General features: G+C 39.9%; 1 protein-coding gene across 2 annotated transcripts in view; it reads left to right on the forward strand.

Annotated features, from left to right (window-relative positions):
* tcf12 (transcription factor 12) overlaps positions 1-20,970 on the forward strand; it is a 65,437-nt gene that overhangs the window by 21,492 nt on the left and 22,975 nt on the right. For both annotated transcript variants that reach the window (XM_086071432.1, XM_086071433.1), the window contains exons 6-8: positions 5,287-5,348; positions 7,523-7,655; positions 8,108-8,160. In XM_086071432.1, coding sequence (XP_085927558.1) covers positions 5,287-5,348; positions 7,523-7,655; positions 8,108-8,160 — 248 coding nt within the window. The remainder of the gene's footprint in view (positions 1-5,286; positions 5,349-7,522; positions 7,656-8,107; positions 8,161-20,970) is intronic.

A 20,970-nucleotide genomic window follows, 5' to 3' on the forward strand; every position in this document is an offset into this window, starting at 1 on the left:
TTATACTGATTACAACATATGCACTATCATTATGAGTTATTTTTGTAAATGGTATTCCAATTTCACCATCAACATTTTTGTCATAATTCACTGGAGATGGCGTGAAATGTGACAATAATGTGAGGTGAACATTTGCTTTGCCTTTGGCTTAAACACACGACAACCCAAGCCGCTTTTGATAAAAGACTCATGACAGCAGCCTGTAGTATACAAGAAGCGGCAATAGTCTCAGCTTGAGGAAAAATCTTCTGAGGTCTGTGGAAACAATAGTTGAGCTGCAACATAAAGTGCTATATTTAGCTTTTGCACTGGGCACAGACTCATCATTCAGATGACGCCACATGCACGCTGTGGGAGACAAATAACGTTGCTACTACTGTGCAGTTATTAAGACCATTACTTTCTAGTGGGTTTTCCATTGGTTTTGTTTATCTTCTCACATAATAATGACTCCCAAGCTGAGAGACAGTGAACCTACTGGTAAATAATGGTATTAGGGATTGACAAAGCCATCATCAATTAAACATTAAGTATTCAGTTGACTTTATGTACTCTGGAGCTGGTTGTTGATTAATCACGTCGTAAAGTAATTTAATTTAAAAGGAGTGCACTAATTGGCTTAACCCAGACATTTAATCGCAACTAGTTTGAAGTTTTAAGGCTACACTGCTGCATGTTCTCAGCAACCACGGCAGCCCCGTTTGCATACTGCCACTAATTCTGAAACCATCCCTTGTACTAAAACATGCAAAAGAGCCTGTTCTTCACATACACACTGCACAATATCTCTCTCTCTCTCTCTCTCTCTCTCTCTCTCTCTCTCTCTCTCTCTCTCTCTCTCTCTCTCCCCTCTCCATTTTACTGTTCAATTTGATTTAGGAGATAAAAAATATTGTCAAAAAGACTTGAATTCAATACTTTTGGTGGTACATAATACATGATGTATTGTACTTCATTGTCTGCCTACTGTCAATAGGGCAGTTTACAATTAAGCCTAAACTACTATTTTTAGAACAGCGCGTGGGCGTGGCCAGTTGATTTTCGGACAAGGAATACAGGCAGGTGACTGAGGGAGTGTATTCGTACGAAGCAAAACGTTTTAACTGACTCGCTATTTCACCATTAATGTGCTTAACAGACGTATTATGGTTCCAACAAACCTCTGCTGCTTTGGTGTCTGCCGCTATGTGACTGGCAATGTTGTGAACGGGATTGAATGAAGGGAGTTTCCAGAGTAATGTCTACGCTGGGTTCAAGCATGTACAATTAAGCGGCTGTGATTTACGCAAAAAATGTCAGCGAAGATATGTGCTCTCTACATTTTGTCGGTGGAAATGGGCCAGCAGCTGAAAATCCAGAACCAATCGATTGCAGATATGTTTATTGTCTGCTTTCTCAGCGTTAGCCTTGCCTGATACAACATGCTTAGCTACTGTACATCATGGTGTAAATGCACCAAAAATACCTTGAGTTTACCAACGGAAGCCACTGCTGCATAGATGTGAAAATTAATATTAAGTATCAGCGCTATAGAACCATATTGGATGTTTTAAAATGTAACCCATGCCTACAACAACATGCTAGTTGATGTCATGTTCCATGCCTGCAGGCTGTGCTCTCAATTTATTAGCAGTCATCTCGACCGCACCGGAGTGGCAGCAACGATCATACAATAAATCGGACCTTTCTACGAAAACTGCTTTCTTTCCGCCCACTTTGAGGTCTCCGCATGTCAACCACCGTTCAAACTCTTCCAAAGTGTGTTTGTCGTTTGAACCATGTTGAAATTTGACTAAACATGTTGTTGTTTTTATGAATATGTATGTATCACTTTCAGAATTGTTCCAATCCAGTTCTCCAGGTATTATTCTGATTAGTAGCTTTGTTGACTATTTTGAGGTTCATTTTTCATTTGTCTAATGATTGCTGGTTAGTATTCTGCATTTTAAAATTGTTAAAAATTTATTTCAGGGTATTTTGCATTCGCAAAAAGTAGTTAATTTATTTTTTGAACGCCTGTGTATCACTCTGTGTTCTTTGCTTTTTGATCTTTATGCAAAGATAAGCAAAGGAAAGAGGAAATATAATCCTTAATAAAGTATTGTAGCCTTACCCGCGTTTGTTAGAAGGGATGAGAAGTTTAGAAGTTAAATAGATATGCTTGAAATCAATGCATGTTCTTATCATTTCCGTTTTTGTGTGTTGTCAAATGGGTGTTTTCCATCTAAATTCTATGTTATAAGCCTATTGCCCATTTTACATGAATTGTATATCCTGTTGTTTCCATAAAAATGCAGCTAAAGAAGTAAAAACCTTCACTGGTTGTTTGTGGTTTTGCTCACAGAGGGCAGATAAGTTCAATGTAGGAAGTGGAATCCATATATATTGGTGGAGCGGAGTGAAAAGATTCAAGATAAGATAAAAAGGTCAGAGCTGCTGCATGCGGCCGAGCTAAATTAACTAAGAGATCTGTTGATCTGTGACCTCTATACGTGGCATGGTGGATTAATTTGCCGGCACTCTGCCACTTGGTCCCGTTCCATCCTTCTCCTCTTGCAGCCGATTTGTCATGCGTGGGAGGAGGAAGGATGCAGTGTAAAAAAAAAACGGGCTGCCATGTCCACTGCTTTAGCTTATTCTAGTGCTCTTTGTGATTGTTATCCTCTCATATATCGTGGTCTTGTGCACTGCTCATGTTAGCATTGCTTCATCTTGTTATCTTCACAAATACTTTTACTTTTACTTTTTTACACTAAAAGCGCTATAGTACAAGATTACTCAATCACAATGTCGTGAGCTTTGTTGGATTTAGAAAATCTTGTTTCAAGCCCAAAAACTATTTCACTTGCTTGTTTAGCACAAGTGATTACTTTGCTTTCCATCTCCATTGTGTGATTGATTTTAGTTTAGGGTACTGGATTAGTACACATTTCGGACCCTCAAATGCATATAAAATTAATCATACTTTCAAGTGAAAGAGGATGGCGTCGCTCTCTGATCACAATCGGACAAGTTGTCTTGATTGTACAGTTAACACATTCACTCCCAGCCATTTTCACTGAAGCAACCCCCTTCGCTCTTGGTGGTTTTACTGGATTTTGACTGATTTTGCAAGGCCCACAGAATATTGTGTTTTATTGCTATAAAAACATGGAACCTACCAAAAAGAAGATTAGAGTCTCTTCTTTCTTCAGGAAAAAATATATATAGTTGTTTGCATTTTGCAGTAATTAGCTAAGTTTCATCATTATTCACAAGCCTGTTTAAAACACTGGGGAAAATAGATTGTTGTAACGTGGCCCTGGTTGATCTCTTATACTCTGCGGCCACCTGCTGGCCGTTTTTTGTATTAACTATGTTTTTGGGACCATGGCAATATTTAAAATAGAACGTTTTTATAAGTTTTTGGGAGCAAATGAGTTAAAAGCATGTAGCTCAACAACTAAGTAGAACAAGTTTTAGTATTTTATAAGTAGGGCTAAAACGATTTGTTGAATAGCTAGAATAATTCGATTACAAACAAAGTTGAAGCAAAATCTCTGCATCGACGCTTTGCATTGATCATATTTCCACACGGACTAATGTTATTGCAGAATAAAAAAGAAATAAAAAAAAACATGTGCACATTGACAATATTGAATATAATATGTAGAATTTATTTTTTTCCACAATACAATTTGGAGATTCATGCTCTCCATTGGGCAGCAAACAGTGGTTGTCTTTTGTTTATCAAAACTAGATAATTATCCTACAGGCCAATGATTAGTGCAAGCTGTGCTTCATTATCAGTAAACACTGGGACAGCATCATTGCTGTAAATATTTATGGTAGCTCGTCGGGTGTGCATTTCCCTGGTTGACCTGTGTTTATACTAAGTTTAGGTGTTATTGCTTCATGAGTGCATTTGGGAATACGTCCTGTTGTATGATCCGAGTGGGTGTTTGAAAGTGTGGGGCCCGGAATTGCAGCATCAATTATTCACATCAGACACCGTGTGTTTGACAAAACATGTGCTGCCAATGAATATTTTACTTGACCAGGTTTCAACCTTTGTAGAATGATGTTGAATCCACCTAAAGAATCCTCAGATATTGGCCGAGAGGATATAATTAAATAAAAGTTCAGTGAAAGGAGATATTTCATCTTCCTCCAGCGATAGTGCAAGGTGGTGGTATCCGACAACTTAATCCTTTTTCCAGAGTGATGGCTTGGAAATGTATCGTATTGTTGTTACAAGAGAAGCGGCTTTGCGAGATAAACCATCTTCCCTGATATACTCAGCTCTCATAGTGTTGAGAGATGTAGTCCAGTCTGCACATTGTAACTTTTCCCCGTGGAACTGCTCAGATGATGCATTAGCCTCTGCTCACCTGTGCTTGTGATGCAATGTTCAGTTCAGATCCATCATTGTGCAACAAAACATCAGTGCAATGCAAGTTGTTAGCTCACCAAAGTAATCACCTGTGCTGTAAAGTAAACAGAATATAGACACTGTGCTTGTAATATTTGGACTTCTGGCAAATATTTATATATGACGGCGACACCATTAAAGTTATTCATCTTCCTCACTTAGGAGCTCACGTAGCTTTGTTTGTGTGTTTTGTTTTTCCAAGGGACTAAAACTGCTGAGTTGAGATATTGTCATGTGTATGATTAATGTGCTAATGTGTGCGTTTGTTTTATTCCTCCCCTTAAAAGCTACATGTGATGCATCCTCTGAGGGCTATGTCACACCTATAGGATGCAATAATCAGTAATAAATTCAGTAAAAACTAATTCAAAATGTCGTTGCTCAAAAGTCGCTTGCATGTATCTACAGTGGCTATAAAAAGTCTACACACCCCTGTTCAAACAACAGTTTTTGTGATTAACACCCCCGCCCCACCCCCCGCCAAGATAACTCCTTTCAGAACATTTTACACAATTAATGTGACCTAACATTTTCATCTAAAAAATGTATCTTATTTTAATTGTTCCATTGTGTATTGGGTGGTCCTCATATCTTGTTCTGTATGCCATATTTACATAGTAGAATCGTGGGCATTGATAAATGTAATAATCATAGACCATGGATTTACATCGCCATCTATCCTTTAACTGTGCAAATATATTGTAGCTGTTGAGGGTGCTGCAGTTCCTTTATGCTTTGACCGACTCAACTATGCTTCAGTGCTAATGTGTCTTTTGTTGATTGATGAGTCCTGTTCATTATGCATTTGATCCGTTTATAACCATGTTTATGTCACAATTGTGCCACAGAACATAACAATCAACCCTCTTTTTCAGCAAAAACAGAGAGAGCTGCATTTCATGGCTTTGGAAGGGATACTGGAGCAGCCGGCTGTCAGGTGAGTTCTATATTTTAGTTGGAGGCTGTAGTTCCAATGAACACCTTTATTTTTATTTTTACTTATTTATATTTGAATATATATATCTTATGGACTAGGGCCTGATTGATTTTTAGCCTACTTTGCACTTCTAACAATTCAGATGATGTTTTGCCAGCCTTTTAACTAGTGTTGTCCCGATACCGATACTGGCATCGGCAAAGGCCCCGATACTGCATTAAAGCAGTGGTATCGGTATCGGTGAGTACTAACACGTAACATGCCGATACCATTAATTCTGACGCTAATATAGGACTTTAGATGCAGCATCTTGTGTCTTGCTCATGCACGACATTCACTGATGTGTGACATGTTCACTGCATGCTGAGCTAAGATATCCTATTGGCCCTTGAATGCTCTGAACCAATGGCAGAACAGAACAGCTTTTTCATGTTGAAAAAACAACAACTTAGGTATCGATATGGTATCGGCATCGGCCGATACTGCAAAACTGGGTATCGGAATCGGTATCAGGGGCCAATAAACGGTATCGGAACAACACTACTTTTAACCCAAATAATTGAATTAGATCAATTGATCTACTTGCCTCATGGCTACTTACCCCTTGCCTGACATGACTAATGACTTCTCATGCTTCAAAAGAAATCCAGCCAGTGGATTGATTCACACTGTCGTGTTTATTCGCCTCTGCCTGTCAGTCTCAGGTGCATCTCACTTCCTTCCACTAACACATTAATTTGTAAACAGATCCATTTAACTCAAAGTTATGTATATATCAGACTTAATGGAATGTATTGCATGGACTTTATTTAGTCTTGGAGTCTTCTTTCGTCATTTTCTCTGAGCGAGTGAGAGCAGACTGTGTCGAGGCGATGGTTTAATATCACTGAACAAAGCCAAGAGCACAAATGGGTCAGTGATGTGACATCTGTGACAGCTTGTCATTTTACAGAGCCAGTTTCTTCCTTTTGGATTACATTTTTGTCACCACGTCCAATAGTTTTGATGACCTACATTTTCCGTGGAGGGAACTACTGTATGTTTAATTACTTCTAAATTAGGTAGATGCAGCACACTAATGCCTAACCTATATAAAAAGCTTTTAATTGAATTATTTCCACTTCTTTCGTTCTCATATAACAAAATCAAAGCTGTGTTTAACTAACAGAGTTTATCCACTAGAAAGGTCAAATATGTCACTGTGTCGAACGTCAGCCTGCAAAGGGGATTCCCAGAGGCACGTGTCCTAGTTGGCAAGCCAACGACTAAACATAGCTTGTTGTACTCGCCATCGTAAGGCGGTCCATTGCTGATTACGCTAATTGGACCAAGATCTTGGTCGTAGGGGTCAGAAAAATACTGCATGTCACTGGCACTAAATATACGATGATAATAATATATGTTTAGAGTTGTTCTAATCTGAGCATGTGTTTGGAAATTGCAACCAGTCACGTAATTATCAGGTGATTACTATTGGTATTTTTTAATTTGCCAAAAATAATCCTTAGATGCATAGATAATGACAAATGGAACATCAATAGCTTGATACTCGATTATATATTATACAAAAATTTCAAGTTTGAAGAATAAATGCGCCATACACAGGATCTCTGGGATTACATAAATCTACTCGTCATTTAATCAAGCTGCAAACTATTAATCCTGGTTGTGTAGAACCTTCTGTATGTGAACCAAAAAAAGTAGATCACCGTCACCACGTGTTCCCTCTCATTATGGGGCAAGTTGATTGACAAAAGAAAAAAGGAGCTATGGTGACAACCTAAATAGAGGCAGTGAATGATGACTGTTACAACAACATTTTGACTGCAGAAACCCGTGGTTAGCATAAAAGCAAAGCTGGCATCTCGAGACAGGGATAATGTCTGTTGTTTGAAAGTACTGTCATTTAATTTGGGAAAACAACTTTATTTAATACAAGTCTGTATTGGCAGATACTTAAATGAAGCTCCAGAAAAACATTTTGGAACAATACTGATGAGAAAGGGGGTTGCGATTCAATAGGATTTTCTACTTCCTCTCCTTTTCGGGCATTGTTGGAAATGTTCCTCTTTTTTGTATGGAAAGCAGTTCCTTATTGGTACAATGTGAAATTAGCTTTTGGGAGGCAAACACTGAAAATGAAAACTTTTGTTTCCACTTATTTTCCCTCACAGCCGTCCCTACGCCCAGACGTGGGAGTAACAAGTCCTAGTTCAGGGACGACATCGGCAAAGTCAGCGGCTCCGTTTTACTCGTTCAGTGCAGCCAATCCCAGACGACGTCCTTTACAGGATCCTGCGCCCATTGGTCAGTACCACTTGAGTCAAAGATTTTAATGAATGCCAATTTTCCTCTATTGAATCAAATATCAATACTTTGATGTGCAAATGCCACAAATGTGTATATATATATATATATATTTTATGTTTTACATCTTGAAACAATATACTGCAATAAAGGCATATCCTGGAAATGTTATTATCTAATTGAGATTATTTCTAAAGTTATAGTTTAGCTTCCTTTCAAAAGTTAGTCATTAAAAATGAAATGAGATATTATGACATTACCAGATAATTATGAACAATACTCAATATCATGTATCAAACCCACACCTTAACTAAAGTGAACCAAAGAGCTTATTTTCTTGTCTTCTATCAGGAGTTGTTTTTGCATTGTTGGTGAAGTGTTTTGTTAGGAGCACGTTCATATACTGTCTATTGTTTGTGAATGATTAAATGCGCTTTCATCTCTTTCCACAGATCCTCTACAAACAAAAAAGGTTCGCAAGGTCCCTCCTGGCCTGCCTTCATCTGTGAGTGGAAGATCATCTACCTCTCATATAAATAGATTTCACAGTGAGCTCACTTCATCGCACACACACACACACACACACAAACACACCCGCAGATCTGTGCTACTCAGTAGGCCAACCTGTCAAGGCCTGTGCACAAAGAAAACTCTTGACATCTTCCCCACAGTCGCTGAAATGGGATTTGTTGCTTAGAACTCCTGTTTCTCTTAACTCATAAATTTGTGGCGTCTTGTATTTGTTGTAAAACGCAGTATTGCATGATGCTCAGAGCATGTGTGTGCGGATGTGTGTGCTTGCATGTGTGTAGCACGTTTGCACTGGGGGTGATTGATTTTCAGCGGTGCCCTGTCACAGTCCAGCCTCCTCACAGGCTCTCCGGGGAGAAAGAGAGGCTGTCAGAGCGGATCTCCAGCTCTGCTCTTTTGATGTTTAATTAGTCATTACGTCGCTGAACAGGAGGACAGACAGAGATTAATAGCACAGAATATCTGAAAATTCTGCTGGTAATGATCCCAGCGGAGCAAAAACCATTAGGATGCAGAGAAGTGTGGAGCTCAGCTTGCGTTCACTTGGAGGGGGGGGCGGGGGGGGGGGGGGGTATTTGGAGTTCATTAATATGCATAAATCACTAAGTCAGATGTTCTTTTGTAAAACCTTAGTGAATTGCTAAAATTATTTTTTTTTATATTTAAGTCCTTGCTTGAATTCCTTTAACTGATTCGGGACTGCTCGTTATTCTTAACAAGAAGCAACTGGTTTGCTGAAATCCAACTTTTTCCCTATCATTATTAAACAATATTTCTTGTTTTGGTAAGGGATTCTGAGACCGGCTTTACTCTTCAGTGCTTTGATAATCGTCACCTCCACCGCCGTTACTCAAAGATGAAATGTTGAGCAGCCTTCAGAACATAAAAGGCTGACACGTGTTTTGTTTCTGGATTTGTATTTGAAAAGAAGTTTGTCAGAGCATGAGGGAGAGAAGGCGTCTGTGGCAGCGGCAAGAGCGCGTGCTGCCTTCTTCCTCTTAAGTAAGTGATATATCTGAGGTCTTGTCAGACAGAAGAGGAGGGGGGGGGGGGGGGCAGGCAAAGAATGCTTGCCTCGCGGGTTACATCTCTTTGTTGTGTAAATGGACGCTGGGCTTTTATTTGTCACTACTTAACACATGGGTGCAGGTGCGCTTGTGTGACTCATAAGAGTACAATCAAGCAGTACAATGGCAGATAGGGAGAAACAGTGACAGAGCATGGAATAAAATACAGCTTCTTCTTGTCACTCAGCGCCGCTCAGGCGATAAAGCCTGGAGCTTGCCGGGATTATCCCAGTTAGTCTTTGATCCCATTTGAAAAAAAAGGGATGGAAATGTTCAATAAAAGGCTTCAGACCTCTTATAAATTAAAAGAAAACATATAGGGACCACTTCTTGTATAGCAGTGGTGTCCAGACTTTTTCCTTTGAGGGCCATATAGAGAAAAAACGAATTGTTAGTTTTTGTTTTGTTTTTAGTCATGCACAACAAACATCAGTGAATGAAGAATTGCATATTGTTTATATATTACAGTGTTTTTTTTCTTTTTTAAAGCTAACTGTACAGCTTTCTATAAAGCAAATAGTCCAGACCGTGTAACCCACCCGAAAATATCAGCCCCTGTACTGAATGGCAGGCAAATCCCATCTCTTTATTTGTAGGAAGAAGCAAACCTGTCATATAAGATGACCATTTTTAAAGCGATTACTTGGGAATCATTCATGTCATGTGATTGGGACCTTAACACAGAGCAGAAAATAGAGGAAACACTTTTTGCTTGGAAAAAAATATGTTATGTTACTTGTTTGATTGGAAATAGGTCATTTGCTTATTTAGAAAAGCTCTACAGTATACAAAACAAATTTATTAATAGCAGATGTCATTTTTAGCGTATGCTGTCTTTTATGCCCATTGTACCGATTTATTTCTACACAGAATGATGCGTTATTCTGCAGTAACAGTATTAAATGATTACTGTAAACCTTGTGGCAGATTTTTCTTCCAATATATTTTGTAATCAAATTATTCAAGTTATTCGCTTCATCATTTCAGTCTTGATTTAACAATTGAATGTGAGCACACAGCAATAGCTTATAAACTGGCCAGGAGGTGCAAAGGTGCATCTTGATGGTCTACAATGGCAGGCAAAATGTTTCAGCTCATCGCATAAAGGATGGCTACTGAGGGATTTCCCAGTAGATGTCCGAGCAGGGCCGGACGAAATACAAGAAGCTGCGGGCTGAATTCAAAAAAAGTAAGAGATTTATTTTAAACCCGGAATGCGGAAAATGTTGGTTTTAAAAATACCTGCATGTGCACAGACTTGACAGGAAGCACAGCAAAGGTAAGGCGGCGAGAAGGTGTAAAAGGGTACTTGTAGTGCAATTAGAGGATTATCGGCCCGGGTCTGTGTTTGTGCTGCCGTCAACGACACAGGAGGTAGCGAATGGTGGCAGCGCTGAGGACTACTGAAGCAAAAGTGCACCTGAAGCCAGAGGCAGCTGTGCGAAGAGCCTGCGGCGTACCTGTAAAGCATGAATGCAGCTGCAGATGCCGCTGAAAGGTTTTGCTGGTGTAAGCAAGCGCGAAAGCCTCACCAGAGACCTGAATAGATGCCTGATTAAAAAAAATAAAAATACACACGCGTACAGCACAGTGATTCCTATCATTTTGGTCTACTCCTGGGAATATTCTTATTTATTTATTTATGAAATCCCACTCTTTCCTGCTCGCTTGTCTTTGGACTCTTGGCTCTAAAAATAAATGCAGTTTGAGATCAGACAGGCAATGGAAGTTGCAGGTCCAAGCACGATGTTTGTGTACAATTCATGATGGGCCTGAATCAAAATATTTACCGGAGCACATCCTTGCCGCATTTAGGGTTCGACAACGCCATGCATCAGGATGTGAAGGCTATCTGGACAGGACAGCTGGTGATTGCAAACAGTAAAATGTTCATGGGTCTTTTTCATCTTATACTGTATACAGACACACTCCTCTGTTTGCCACACACATACTGTATTTTCCCCCCCTGTCGTCCGCTTGCTGCAGCCATGTACACGCAGCTGCATTTTTGGAATTGGCCCTTATTTTAGGTAGCAGCTATGCGTGCTGCTATCGGGCTGTTTTGACTCCATTACTCTGAATAATGAATGGTTGATTAAATGTAACAGTGTGTGACAGATAAGCAACTCAGGTATGCCTTGTTTTTACATGACGTGTTTTTGTGCGCCAACGGGAAAGAAGAAGTGTGATGGTGTCTATAGAACCTGGAATGATTGAAATAGCTGCTTGCTTGCTTATGCAATCTATTTGTTTTGGTTCGTCAGTGTGACTTTTTGCCACAAGGGCTGATTTATGACAAATGTTTTGCCAGTCTAGCCTAACCACTAGCCATGTTTTACTCCATTTTACCAATCAAAACGGAGCCAGGCAGTAAGTTGCATTACCACACAAAATGTTCAAAATGAATCATTTGTTAAAAAAAAAAAAAGACGGTGAAAACAACATGCCGACTTGCTGTCATCAGACGCAGAACACTTATGGCCCAGACTAGGAAAAAAAAACAGCTATCATCTGTCTGCCTAAACTTGCCCACATTTCATCCTACAAGAATTTCACTTTGAACTTTAATACGTTGTGGTTTCTCTGCCAGGTAAGCCTATTGTGCTGTTTCACAAGTGTAAACATCCATCCATTAAAGAAAGTGAATTCAAGACCATTTCTTGCTTTAATTTGATAGAAATTTTAATTATTATTGTTTGAATTTAATGTCTGAAGTTGCACCTTCCTAGTCAGTACGACATTTGTGCTCATTTTAGAAAAGTTGCTTACCAGTTAGTAGTGGAGTATCTTTTTTTTGAGTGCCCACTCAAATTCAAGTAATTATTTGAATGACTTATTTTTACTTTTGCTGAAGTCCTACTGTATTATTATACAATAATAGTACACTTACTAATGTGTGATTTTAGTTGCTCTCTCCATCTCTGGTCACAAAAGTTTGGAGGTTGCACTGTAATTGCTTTCATGCTTTATTGGACTGTATAAAGCCAGTGCTGAGACTGAAGGTCGTTGTCATTGAGCAGACAGTCAGTCTGCTTTGCTGGGGGATGCTGACGGGCAGCTGCGTGGGCACCTGTGTGACAGGAAGCACCGAGGAGAGATTCTGTCGCTCGTGGGGAGAAAGTTGCATCTTGGGAGGATATTTATGGGAAGCTGCAAAGAGATAATGCGGATGTGTGTGCATGACAGTTTGTTTGTGTAAATACCATTTCCCCCCTACAATTCCCTGTCAGAGGCGCAGAGGCTTGATGTGACACTTCTCCACAGCTTCAGCGTTGGTGAGGCTGTGAGAGAAAAGAGAGAAAGTGGTGGGCTGAGATTCCGATCCCCTCAGGGACTTTTGCAAGTGAGAACCCTGAGTGGGGATGACAAAAAAGATTGACGTTTGCTTTTGACAGATCACTCAGACACCCTTGTTTGGAAGAGATCTGAACTATGCGAGCTGTATAAAAGGAGGTCTGCTCTTGGCTCCGATGATCCCGAAATGTTCCTCGCAGTGCAGTTTGGGGCATGACATTGAAAACGCTTTTCTCCTCATCCATCATTGCTCAACAGTGTAAAGACTAGAGATCAAAATATTGTACTGTTGCAACAACACGGTGTTTCCATTTCTTAGAAAGCTGTTTTCGGTTCCCTTTCTTTTATTCACACACGGTAGGCCAGGATATGATACAGCCTTTGGTTAGATAACATGCATCTTTAAAGCAATGTCACGTACATGTTAAGCAGAGAAAATGACACATTTCTGCCTTAGATGAAAATGTTAGATGCTTTCTTCAGCATGCTTTCCCCCCCTTTTTTCTCCCTTGATCTGAAACTACCTTGTGACATTAACCCCTTATGGTATGGGTCACCAACTCTGGTCCCCGAGGGCCCCTCTCCTGCATGTTGTAGATGTTTCCCTCCTCCAACACACCTGATTCAAATGATCAGTATTATTATCGTGCTTCTGCAGAGCTCGATTTGATGATGTCATTTGTCTTGTTATTTTTACGCAACATTAACCAATTTAAAGTGTTTAAAATAGCTTGAGAACAAACTTTTTCACTCTCTTGAACTGTCTGTTTCAAGATTGAAAGTCTGGATGTTTTAATTTTTTAGACAATAACAAGTGAAAATATTTAGGTTAAATACATTTGAGTAAGCCTGTTCTGCTAAAAATGGATTTAATACTTCAAATGATTTATTGATTTAACTAATAAAGTACTATAGTACTAATTTAAAAAAATCTTCTTTTATTTTTTTAAAACTGTAGGCCATATTTAACCTTGCTCTGCAAGATTAATTCTCGCGGCATTTGTGACTTCACAAACTCCCGAGAATACATCTTGTACCTAGCCCGTTGATTTCCACCGATCCGAACCACCAATCACAGAGCGATATTGTGTTTGATGCATGATATGCAGGGGAAACAATCACACACTAACATGGACGAATGGACGCTGCAATTAATTCTGTTCTTGCAGAATTACTTACCGTTTCCTTGTTGAATGTTGAACAGCGAGAGGCGCTTCATGCATTTTTAGCTGGTAAAGATGTTCGGCCCCCCCCCCTACAACTAGAACAAAGACGACATTTTCATCCGTGGCCGTGATTGGTCAAAACAAACGTGTACAAGATGCCGCATCGTCCAATCAGCTCGAAGTATTTTATAGAATGTCCCGCCTTTCCCAAGCAAATCACCGTGGAGTAGTCCCAGATTGATATTGTGGAGAACTCCCTTGAGTGAATCACAAAATCAATTTGGCTATTGCCAGGTTAGGCCATATTAGGATTAGTTAAAAATTCAGAGTGTAGTTCAAACATCCCATTTTTAAGATGTGGCGATATTAGGTTTAGTTTAAAACATGATGACGTGCATCGCACATGCTCTTCTAAAATGTCAAGGTCATGAAATGTGGATACGAAAGGTGTCTCCTGGTGATGAAATTGTAAAATTGGCCCGTGCAGCTGACAGTGTTCCAGGCTTTGCCCTAACCCCAGTTAGCATGCTCCCCTGGGATGGCTTCATCAGATCGCAGATTAGATAGACACTGCTGGTTTGACTGGAATGACGCTGAACAGTCGCAGCCGCCTCTGGGATCGTGTGCTTCTTGTTTGACTTTGTTTGGGTTGCTGAAATGTACCACTTACAATACATTAAAGACTGGAGATAATGGAACAGGCAAACAAGCCAGAGGCCTGATGTTCAAAACTCGGGTGAGGTTTCAAGGGTATATGGAAGGTGTTGTAGAAAGGCCAGATTAGGAAAATGAACCAGTGTGAGGGCATTTATACGTTTGAGTTAAGAACTGTCACTAATGAATCATTTTAGAATCGATTATCACATTGACTGTTCCATTGATTACATTCCATCGACTTAGTTTTTTTTCTTATTATTTTTAATTTGTATTTTTTTTACAGGTGTGATTTAGTCAGAAAAATACGGTATTATGTTTCAAACCTTCTTCTACCACGGTAGGAAGTCTATAATATATTTTTTTTCAAGTGAAGACACGCTAACTCTTATAGCTGGTTGCAGACATTCACGTCATAACAGCGTTAATGTTGCCATAAATTGGTCGAAAAGTGGTGAGTGTTGCTCCTGTAAAGCACTGACACGGGAGATCATGGAGTGCAAAATGAACAGTTTTTGCATTTTTCAAGTTGTGACTATTTAAAATTGCGGTATACCTTGAAACCAGTAACCATCCCTTGCCTATTGAATATTATCCATCACAGGATGCTGGTTAAGCACTTTTTATTTACATTACACAACTATATTCCAGTACTTTCTGTGCAGCCGAGTTTTCTCCGAGTACTCCAGCTTCATCCCATATTGCAAATAATTGCATATTAGATTCACTGAAGACTCTAAATTGCCTATATGTGTCAGACTGAGTGTGAATTTGAAAGGTTTATATTATATATATTGGCATGATTGGCAGGCGACCCCCAGTCCATGGTATCTCTGCCTCTCGCCCCAAAGTCAGCTTCGATAGGCTCCAGCTCACCCACGACCCTAATGAGGACATTAGGACACAATGTCACGATGCAAAACTCTGTGGGATTTTGCAGCACATTACATGATCAAATCAATATGAATTTAAACTTATGATCGTGTTGTGATTAAGGCAACTGTGGCATATAAAACTTACTTGAATCCAATAGAGTAAAAGAAAGGTCCTTATTAATCTTGAGTATAAAACAAGTGCACAGTATGAGCTTGTATGTATGAGTGGTCCATCAGACTGGAAAAGGTGGTGATTTTCCTAAAAGCTGTTCGGGTCCACTGGGTCTTTTCTTTAATAAGCTTGGCTACTCCTTCTCCTTGACTCTTGTCTTTTTCCGGGAGCCCAATGTTGCTGTGACCTTGCTGATGCAGCCAGAACTGAATATTGAATTAGGATGACTATTAATTCCGCTGAAACTAATCCTCACTCCACTCGCGTTTCACAATTGTTCTCATTTTGTCTTTCGCACCTTCACGATTGATAGTTCACTATTTTAGGACATTTTCACATTTGTACTTTTTTTTAACAGTACTGTACTTAAGATCTCAACTTGGACCAAAAATGAAAATTCATTCATTCAATGACATTTTTGTCCATGGTAAAACTTAATTCCGCATTTTTTGTCAACGGATTGTAATGTTGACTGAACTTCAATTTTTCCCACTTTCCCACTAAAATGCTTCATTTTGTAAACACTGGGGGCCACAGAAACAATCAATGGAGGAGGGAAGTAAAATATCAACAGCCATTTTGCTATGTTTTGCTGTCATTGCAAGCCGCATACAGTAGCCTCCCCATGTATCCACCTTTATTATGAGGGAGGAGGGAGGTCAAAGAAGAGGAGGAAAAAGGAGAAAATTGATACGATATTCCATTGAAAGCCCAGCCTGAGTGGCTCATGAGGTAAGACCCTCTCTTAGTGCATTACTCTGGGTAAAATCTGCTTCAGACACTATTCACAATGTCTGAGTCTGTACTGTTTAATACAGTATAAACAGATTATGCCCATTCAATATCCTTAAATGTTTTGAAGCTCTGAAGTCAATCACAGAGCATTGCATGTGCATTGTAATGAAAATGCATGCTGTTATTCATTACTTAAAAATAGATTCACATCACTGAGTGATTAGAGAACTAAAGTCAATCAAGGACAGCCCTCCTCCAACCTTCAAAATGCAGTTTGACAGGAAGTCTGGCAGACACAACACAATCACCAGATAATTGTTGGAAGTCTTGCAAGTGAGCAAGTATAAGTTTTGTGAATGCCAAAGTACATGATTGCCGATTAATTGACTTAAAGCTATAATCGTCATTGTGCAGTGGTAAAGACGATGCACTGAGCTCTCTGTTCAACTCCTGCACTTTCGATGAACCATTGCCTCATTTACTCACCATTTAATCAACCTATAGCTAGACTTTTGGTATGGCAGCCAAGGCAAATCGTAATGCTACATATTAAGTCAAAAAGATGAGCTCCCTCCTGAAAAAAACAAAAAAACAATTGGCCCTGGGCCAGTACGGCAAAGCAGGGCAAGGCTACTTTATTTATATGATACATTTCATACACAAGCCAACTCAATTTGCTTCACACAACCAAAAGCACAACACCTAAAATCATTTACAAACAAGAAGATCTAAAGACATTCATAAAGCAAAGAAAGCTAAAATATCTTATTAAAATTAATATAAGTATGAATATTGACCATATTTAAACATATTTACAAGCAAAAGATTTAAAAACATTTGAACGCAAAGAGAAAAACAAGCTGAAATATTGTATAGCGAAATTGAAGGCACTGTGACCATCATGTACCTAAAAAAACGAGCCATTCGAATCGAGAAGTTTTTCCGTATTTGTGGTTGTGATGTCAAATTTTAAATATTCAATGGGATTTCATACTGCTTAAAAACATTACATGCAACTATAATGGCACTGAAATAATATTTTCTAAAAGGTTTAAATAACACAGTGTAAAAATGCCAATGAAATAATCTTTGAAATTTATTGTATTATCTGATCAATCTAAGGGGGCCAGTACAGGTTTTCACAGGGCCATTCCAACTTGGCTCAGGACCACCACTCAAAAATGCTTAATGTCGGACCCTGGTAATGCGTCACAACAATTTGCATATGTTTATTTGCCAAGCCTTATTCTTTTGCTAAATATCATATATTTCTAGTCAGTCAGAAGGTAGGCATAAACATTTGGTCTGATGCATCATTTTGATACTTTTCTATTACTCATTGTATTACTGTTGAAACGAAATATAATGCACAAATAATTTTCTATTTTTTGATTATCTCCATATGTGCGCCTGTAGAATGTATGCAACGATTGGATATGGCAGTACAATGGGAGGAAACCTAAACATACATACATTTTTGGGGGGGCGGAAGATGGGGGTTTAAATCCCCAAGTGCCCCCCCACAACCCCCTTCCTCCCTCAGATCCCCTAAGTAAGCCCTCCCTAATTAGAACCAGAGCTTCTTACAGGAAACAATCTTGCCGTCTGGTGACATCATCTCCAAAATCCATCGCTGAGAGTGAGATGATCTCAGCATGTGGATTTGCTCATTGTTTTTTCAACAGCTAACCAAATTCCAAGAAAAGCACGTCGCGGTGACTCGTGCGTCTTTTAGACAGGGTAGCGTGAACAGGTGGGTGGAGCGTGCCCTTCATCTCCTCTAAGAATTTGGACCGTTTTTTTTTTTTTTCACTCTGTCACGGCTGTTACTTTTCTGCCGTGATTCAAAACATGTCATAAAACTGCCCTCACTTGAGATGCGTAGACACGCTGACCTTCTATGTTGACGTTGCAGTGCCGTGAGACAGTCGGCGCACTCTCCTCAAACGAATACCCATTTCCTCTGTCCTTTTATGTTTCCTCACTCACGACACCGAGCTGGGTCTGGACTGGGTTTTAGCCCCCTTCAAACACTTCTATCACAGCCATTTCTTCCTTAAAGCATGGACTTGAAACGGCTCCAGATATAAAGCGGTTGCAGAATGTAGAGCCAGTGTTTTTGGAAGACTTTAAAAGAGTTCGGCAGAAGAAAGGGGGATAAATAATAACACTACCAAAGGCAAAGCATAATAAAGACCTAGTTTTTCGAGGGACTTGAACGCTTTAATCTTTCCATAACAATATTGTCGTAAATGAGTTAGCGGGCCTGTGTTTTGTCCGGGAAGCTTTGAGTGGTCGTCATGAAAGGCTCCAGTCAGCCTGGGCTTTCAATGAAATATCGTATCAATCCTCTCCTTTCTTCTTACTCCCCTTTGCCCTCCCTCCTCCCACTCGACAGAGGTGGGTAAATGGGGAACTGTGTGGCTTGGAATGACAGTAAAGCGTAATAAAATGGCTGTTGATGTTTTGCTTTCCCCTCCAGCGCTCCCCGTTTCTGAGCCCCCTCCGCCCGCCCTGGGGGTTTACAAAACGGAGCATAATTTCCCTGCAGCAACGTCACGAGACAGCCCCCTTTTGCAGCTGTTGCATGCTTCACAGTGTTTACACACGCTTCTGAAGTAAAGCTCCTATTTGGCCAACACTGCCACTCTCATATTTTACATCTTGCCCTATAAATAATACACATTTAGTTCGTATTCTCTTTTGGATGCTGATGCTGTTTTTGCTTCCGCGTTCACACTATTTAATGACTTCTAATCTGTTTGAGAGCTGTCTGTGGGCACATGGGTGCAATGTGTTGCCAAATGAGTGGGTCCAATCACCAGAAAAAAAAAAAAAAACCGGATTTAAACGTGTGAGAAAAAAAATCTGGCTCCTTGCTCTCATTGAAATTACTCATACAGTATGTATGAAATCCGGTGAAGAATGAAAGTATTTTAGTTCCAGTTTGTTGAGGTGCTACTGCAGAAAATCAGCATTTTTTATGCTTGGAATTAAACCCCCCCCCCCCCCCCCCCCAATCCTCTCGCTCTAAATCGGCTCACACATTTGTTTTCTGTCCCACCCACTTCCCTTTATCTTTTTTTATACCCACCTCTTCGTTGCTTCCCTTCCCCCTCGTCCCTTTCCTCTTTGCCTCAGCACTCCGCGGCTTAAAGAGGGACGTACCACATGCGCCACTCCCTTCTGACAGCCCCCCCCCCCCTTTTTGCTCCATGCTTAATGGTAGCGTCCTGCTTTGCATAAGTTTCCTTCTGAGTGGGCTGTGTGGAGGCCAGCACTGAAAGAATTATTAGTCCCTTTTGAACGCTTTGGATGTATGTCCAGAGAGCTTGCGTCTTGTTGTAATATACGTCCAAATTTAGGAACGCTATAATGTATTGTGCGTATCCCGTCCCTGGAATGGGAAGTAACTCTTTAATGTACTACTACAATGGGAAATCGGTGAGTAATCTTTTTTGGGGGGGAATATTTGTGTGAGGTGGAAGAAGTGTGTTTGTCTACCTGATTCAACTTTCGTCTGTTGTGGGTTGGCGGTCTCTTTTAAATGTAATGACACAGATCGTATGTGTGAACATGAGTGTGAGTTTGTACGTGACTGCGTGTGTGAGATGCAGGTTTACAGTTCAGCACTTTGGGGCTGTCTGACACTGTAAATTAATAAGACATTACAGTGCAAGTAGTAGCTTTTTACTACCAAGTGCAGGTCGTTCACCATTCCAGTTCAAAAAGCAGGAAAAAAAAGTTGTGTCAAACTTTTTCCCATAGAATGAAACACTGTGGGGTTTTTTGGACCAATTTATTTTCACTGGATGGTTGCTGGAGCTTTGAGACTGGATTGAAATAATAACAAGTGGGAGTCTGGGAATGATTAGGAGAAAGAGTCTGCCTGTTGAGACTTTCCTGTTTGCAAATTGAGCTCCAAGCACCAGCGTTTGCTGTTCTTCCATCTGCTTTTAATCACATCGGCATTCTTGACACCACAGGGAGCCTAATGTGATTTCTGAACATCTTCTTAATAACCTCTTTTATATTCGTTTGTTTTAAACTTTCTGAGCACTTTTTCGTAAATGCATACAGGCTTGATTCTTTTTTTTGTTTGGTCACGATTGGTTGTCTTTCTTTTGAGTATTTGTTTAAAATTCAAAGCTCATCTTTGGGACGCCCGTAGTTCTAAACAATGGTTGAAGCGACAAAGTCATCCTTAAGTTTTTAACCTGTCTTAAGCAAATAACACCTTGCAGATTTCCACCTGTCATGGGCCATCTTGAAACTAAGAATTGCACTGTTTTGATGTTGCTGTTGTCAAGGTCATCTTAAGCTTCCAATTCAATTGTCCTTGGAACCAGTGCCAGCATTTCCTGTGTCCCCAGTACAGACAAATGACTTTGATCTCCTTTCATATTAAGTATTAACAGGCTTCGGTTACTGTTAGCGATGGAGGAAATGAATAGCATGTGGACAAAACAGGGCTCTGATCAAAAGCGCTTGTAAATACTTTTTTCCTCTGCATTCCTTTGCAAGGAAATAAAGAAATGTGGTGCTCATTCTGTGAATCAACATGATTAAAATGAATTTGTTGTCATGTAGAGTTGCTTAGCAGGCTCACCATCTGGAACACTGGGAGAATTCACTGTGGGCCATTGACTTGTGAGCTGATGGCACGGAACCAATACAGATGGAGCGGCTCACTCAGCTTTCTATCAACTGAAGTGAAAGCCTTGCAGTTATCAGGACTTTTTTTTTTTTTGGTGTTGTTTCATTCCATTGCAAATGCGCGTCATGTACTCTTATCGCAAAAAAAAAAAGAAAAAAGAAAAA

Source organism: Leptonotus elevatus, chromosome 3 (assembly GCF_054856555.1).
Source record: "Leptonotus elevatus isolate MCC_2025b chromosome 3, RoL_Lele_1.0, whole genome shotgun sequence".
Lineage (NCBI taxonomy): Eukaryota > Metazoa > Chordata > Actinopteri > Syngnathiformes > Syngnathidae > Leptonotus > Leptonotus elevatus.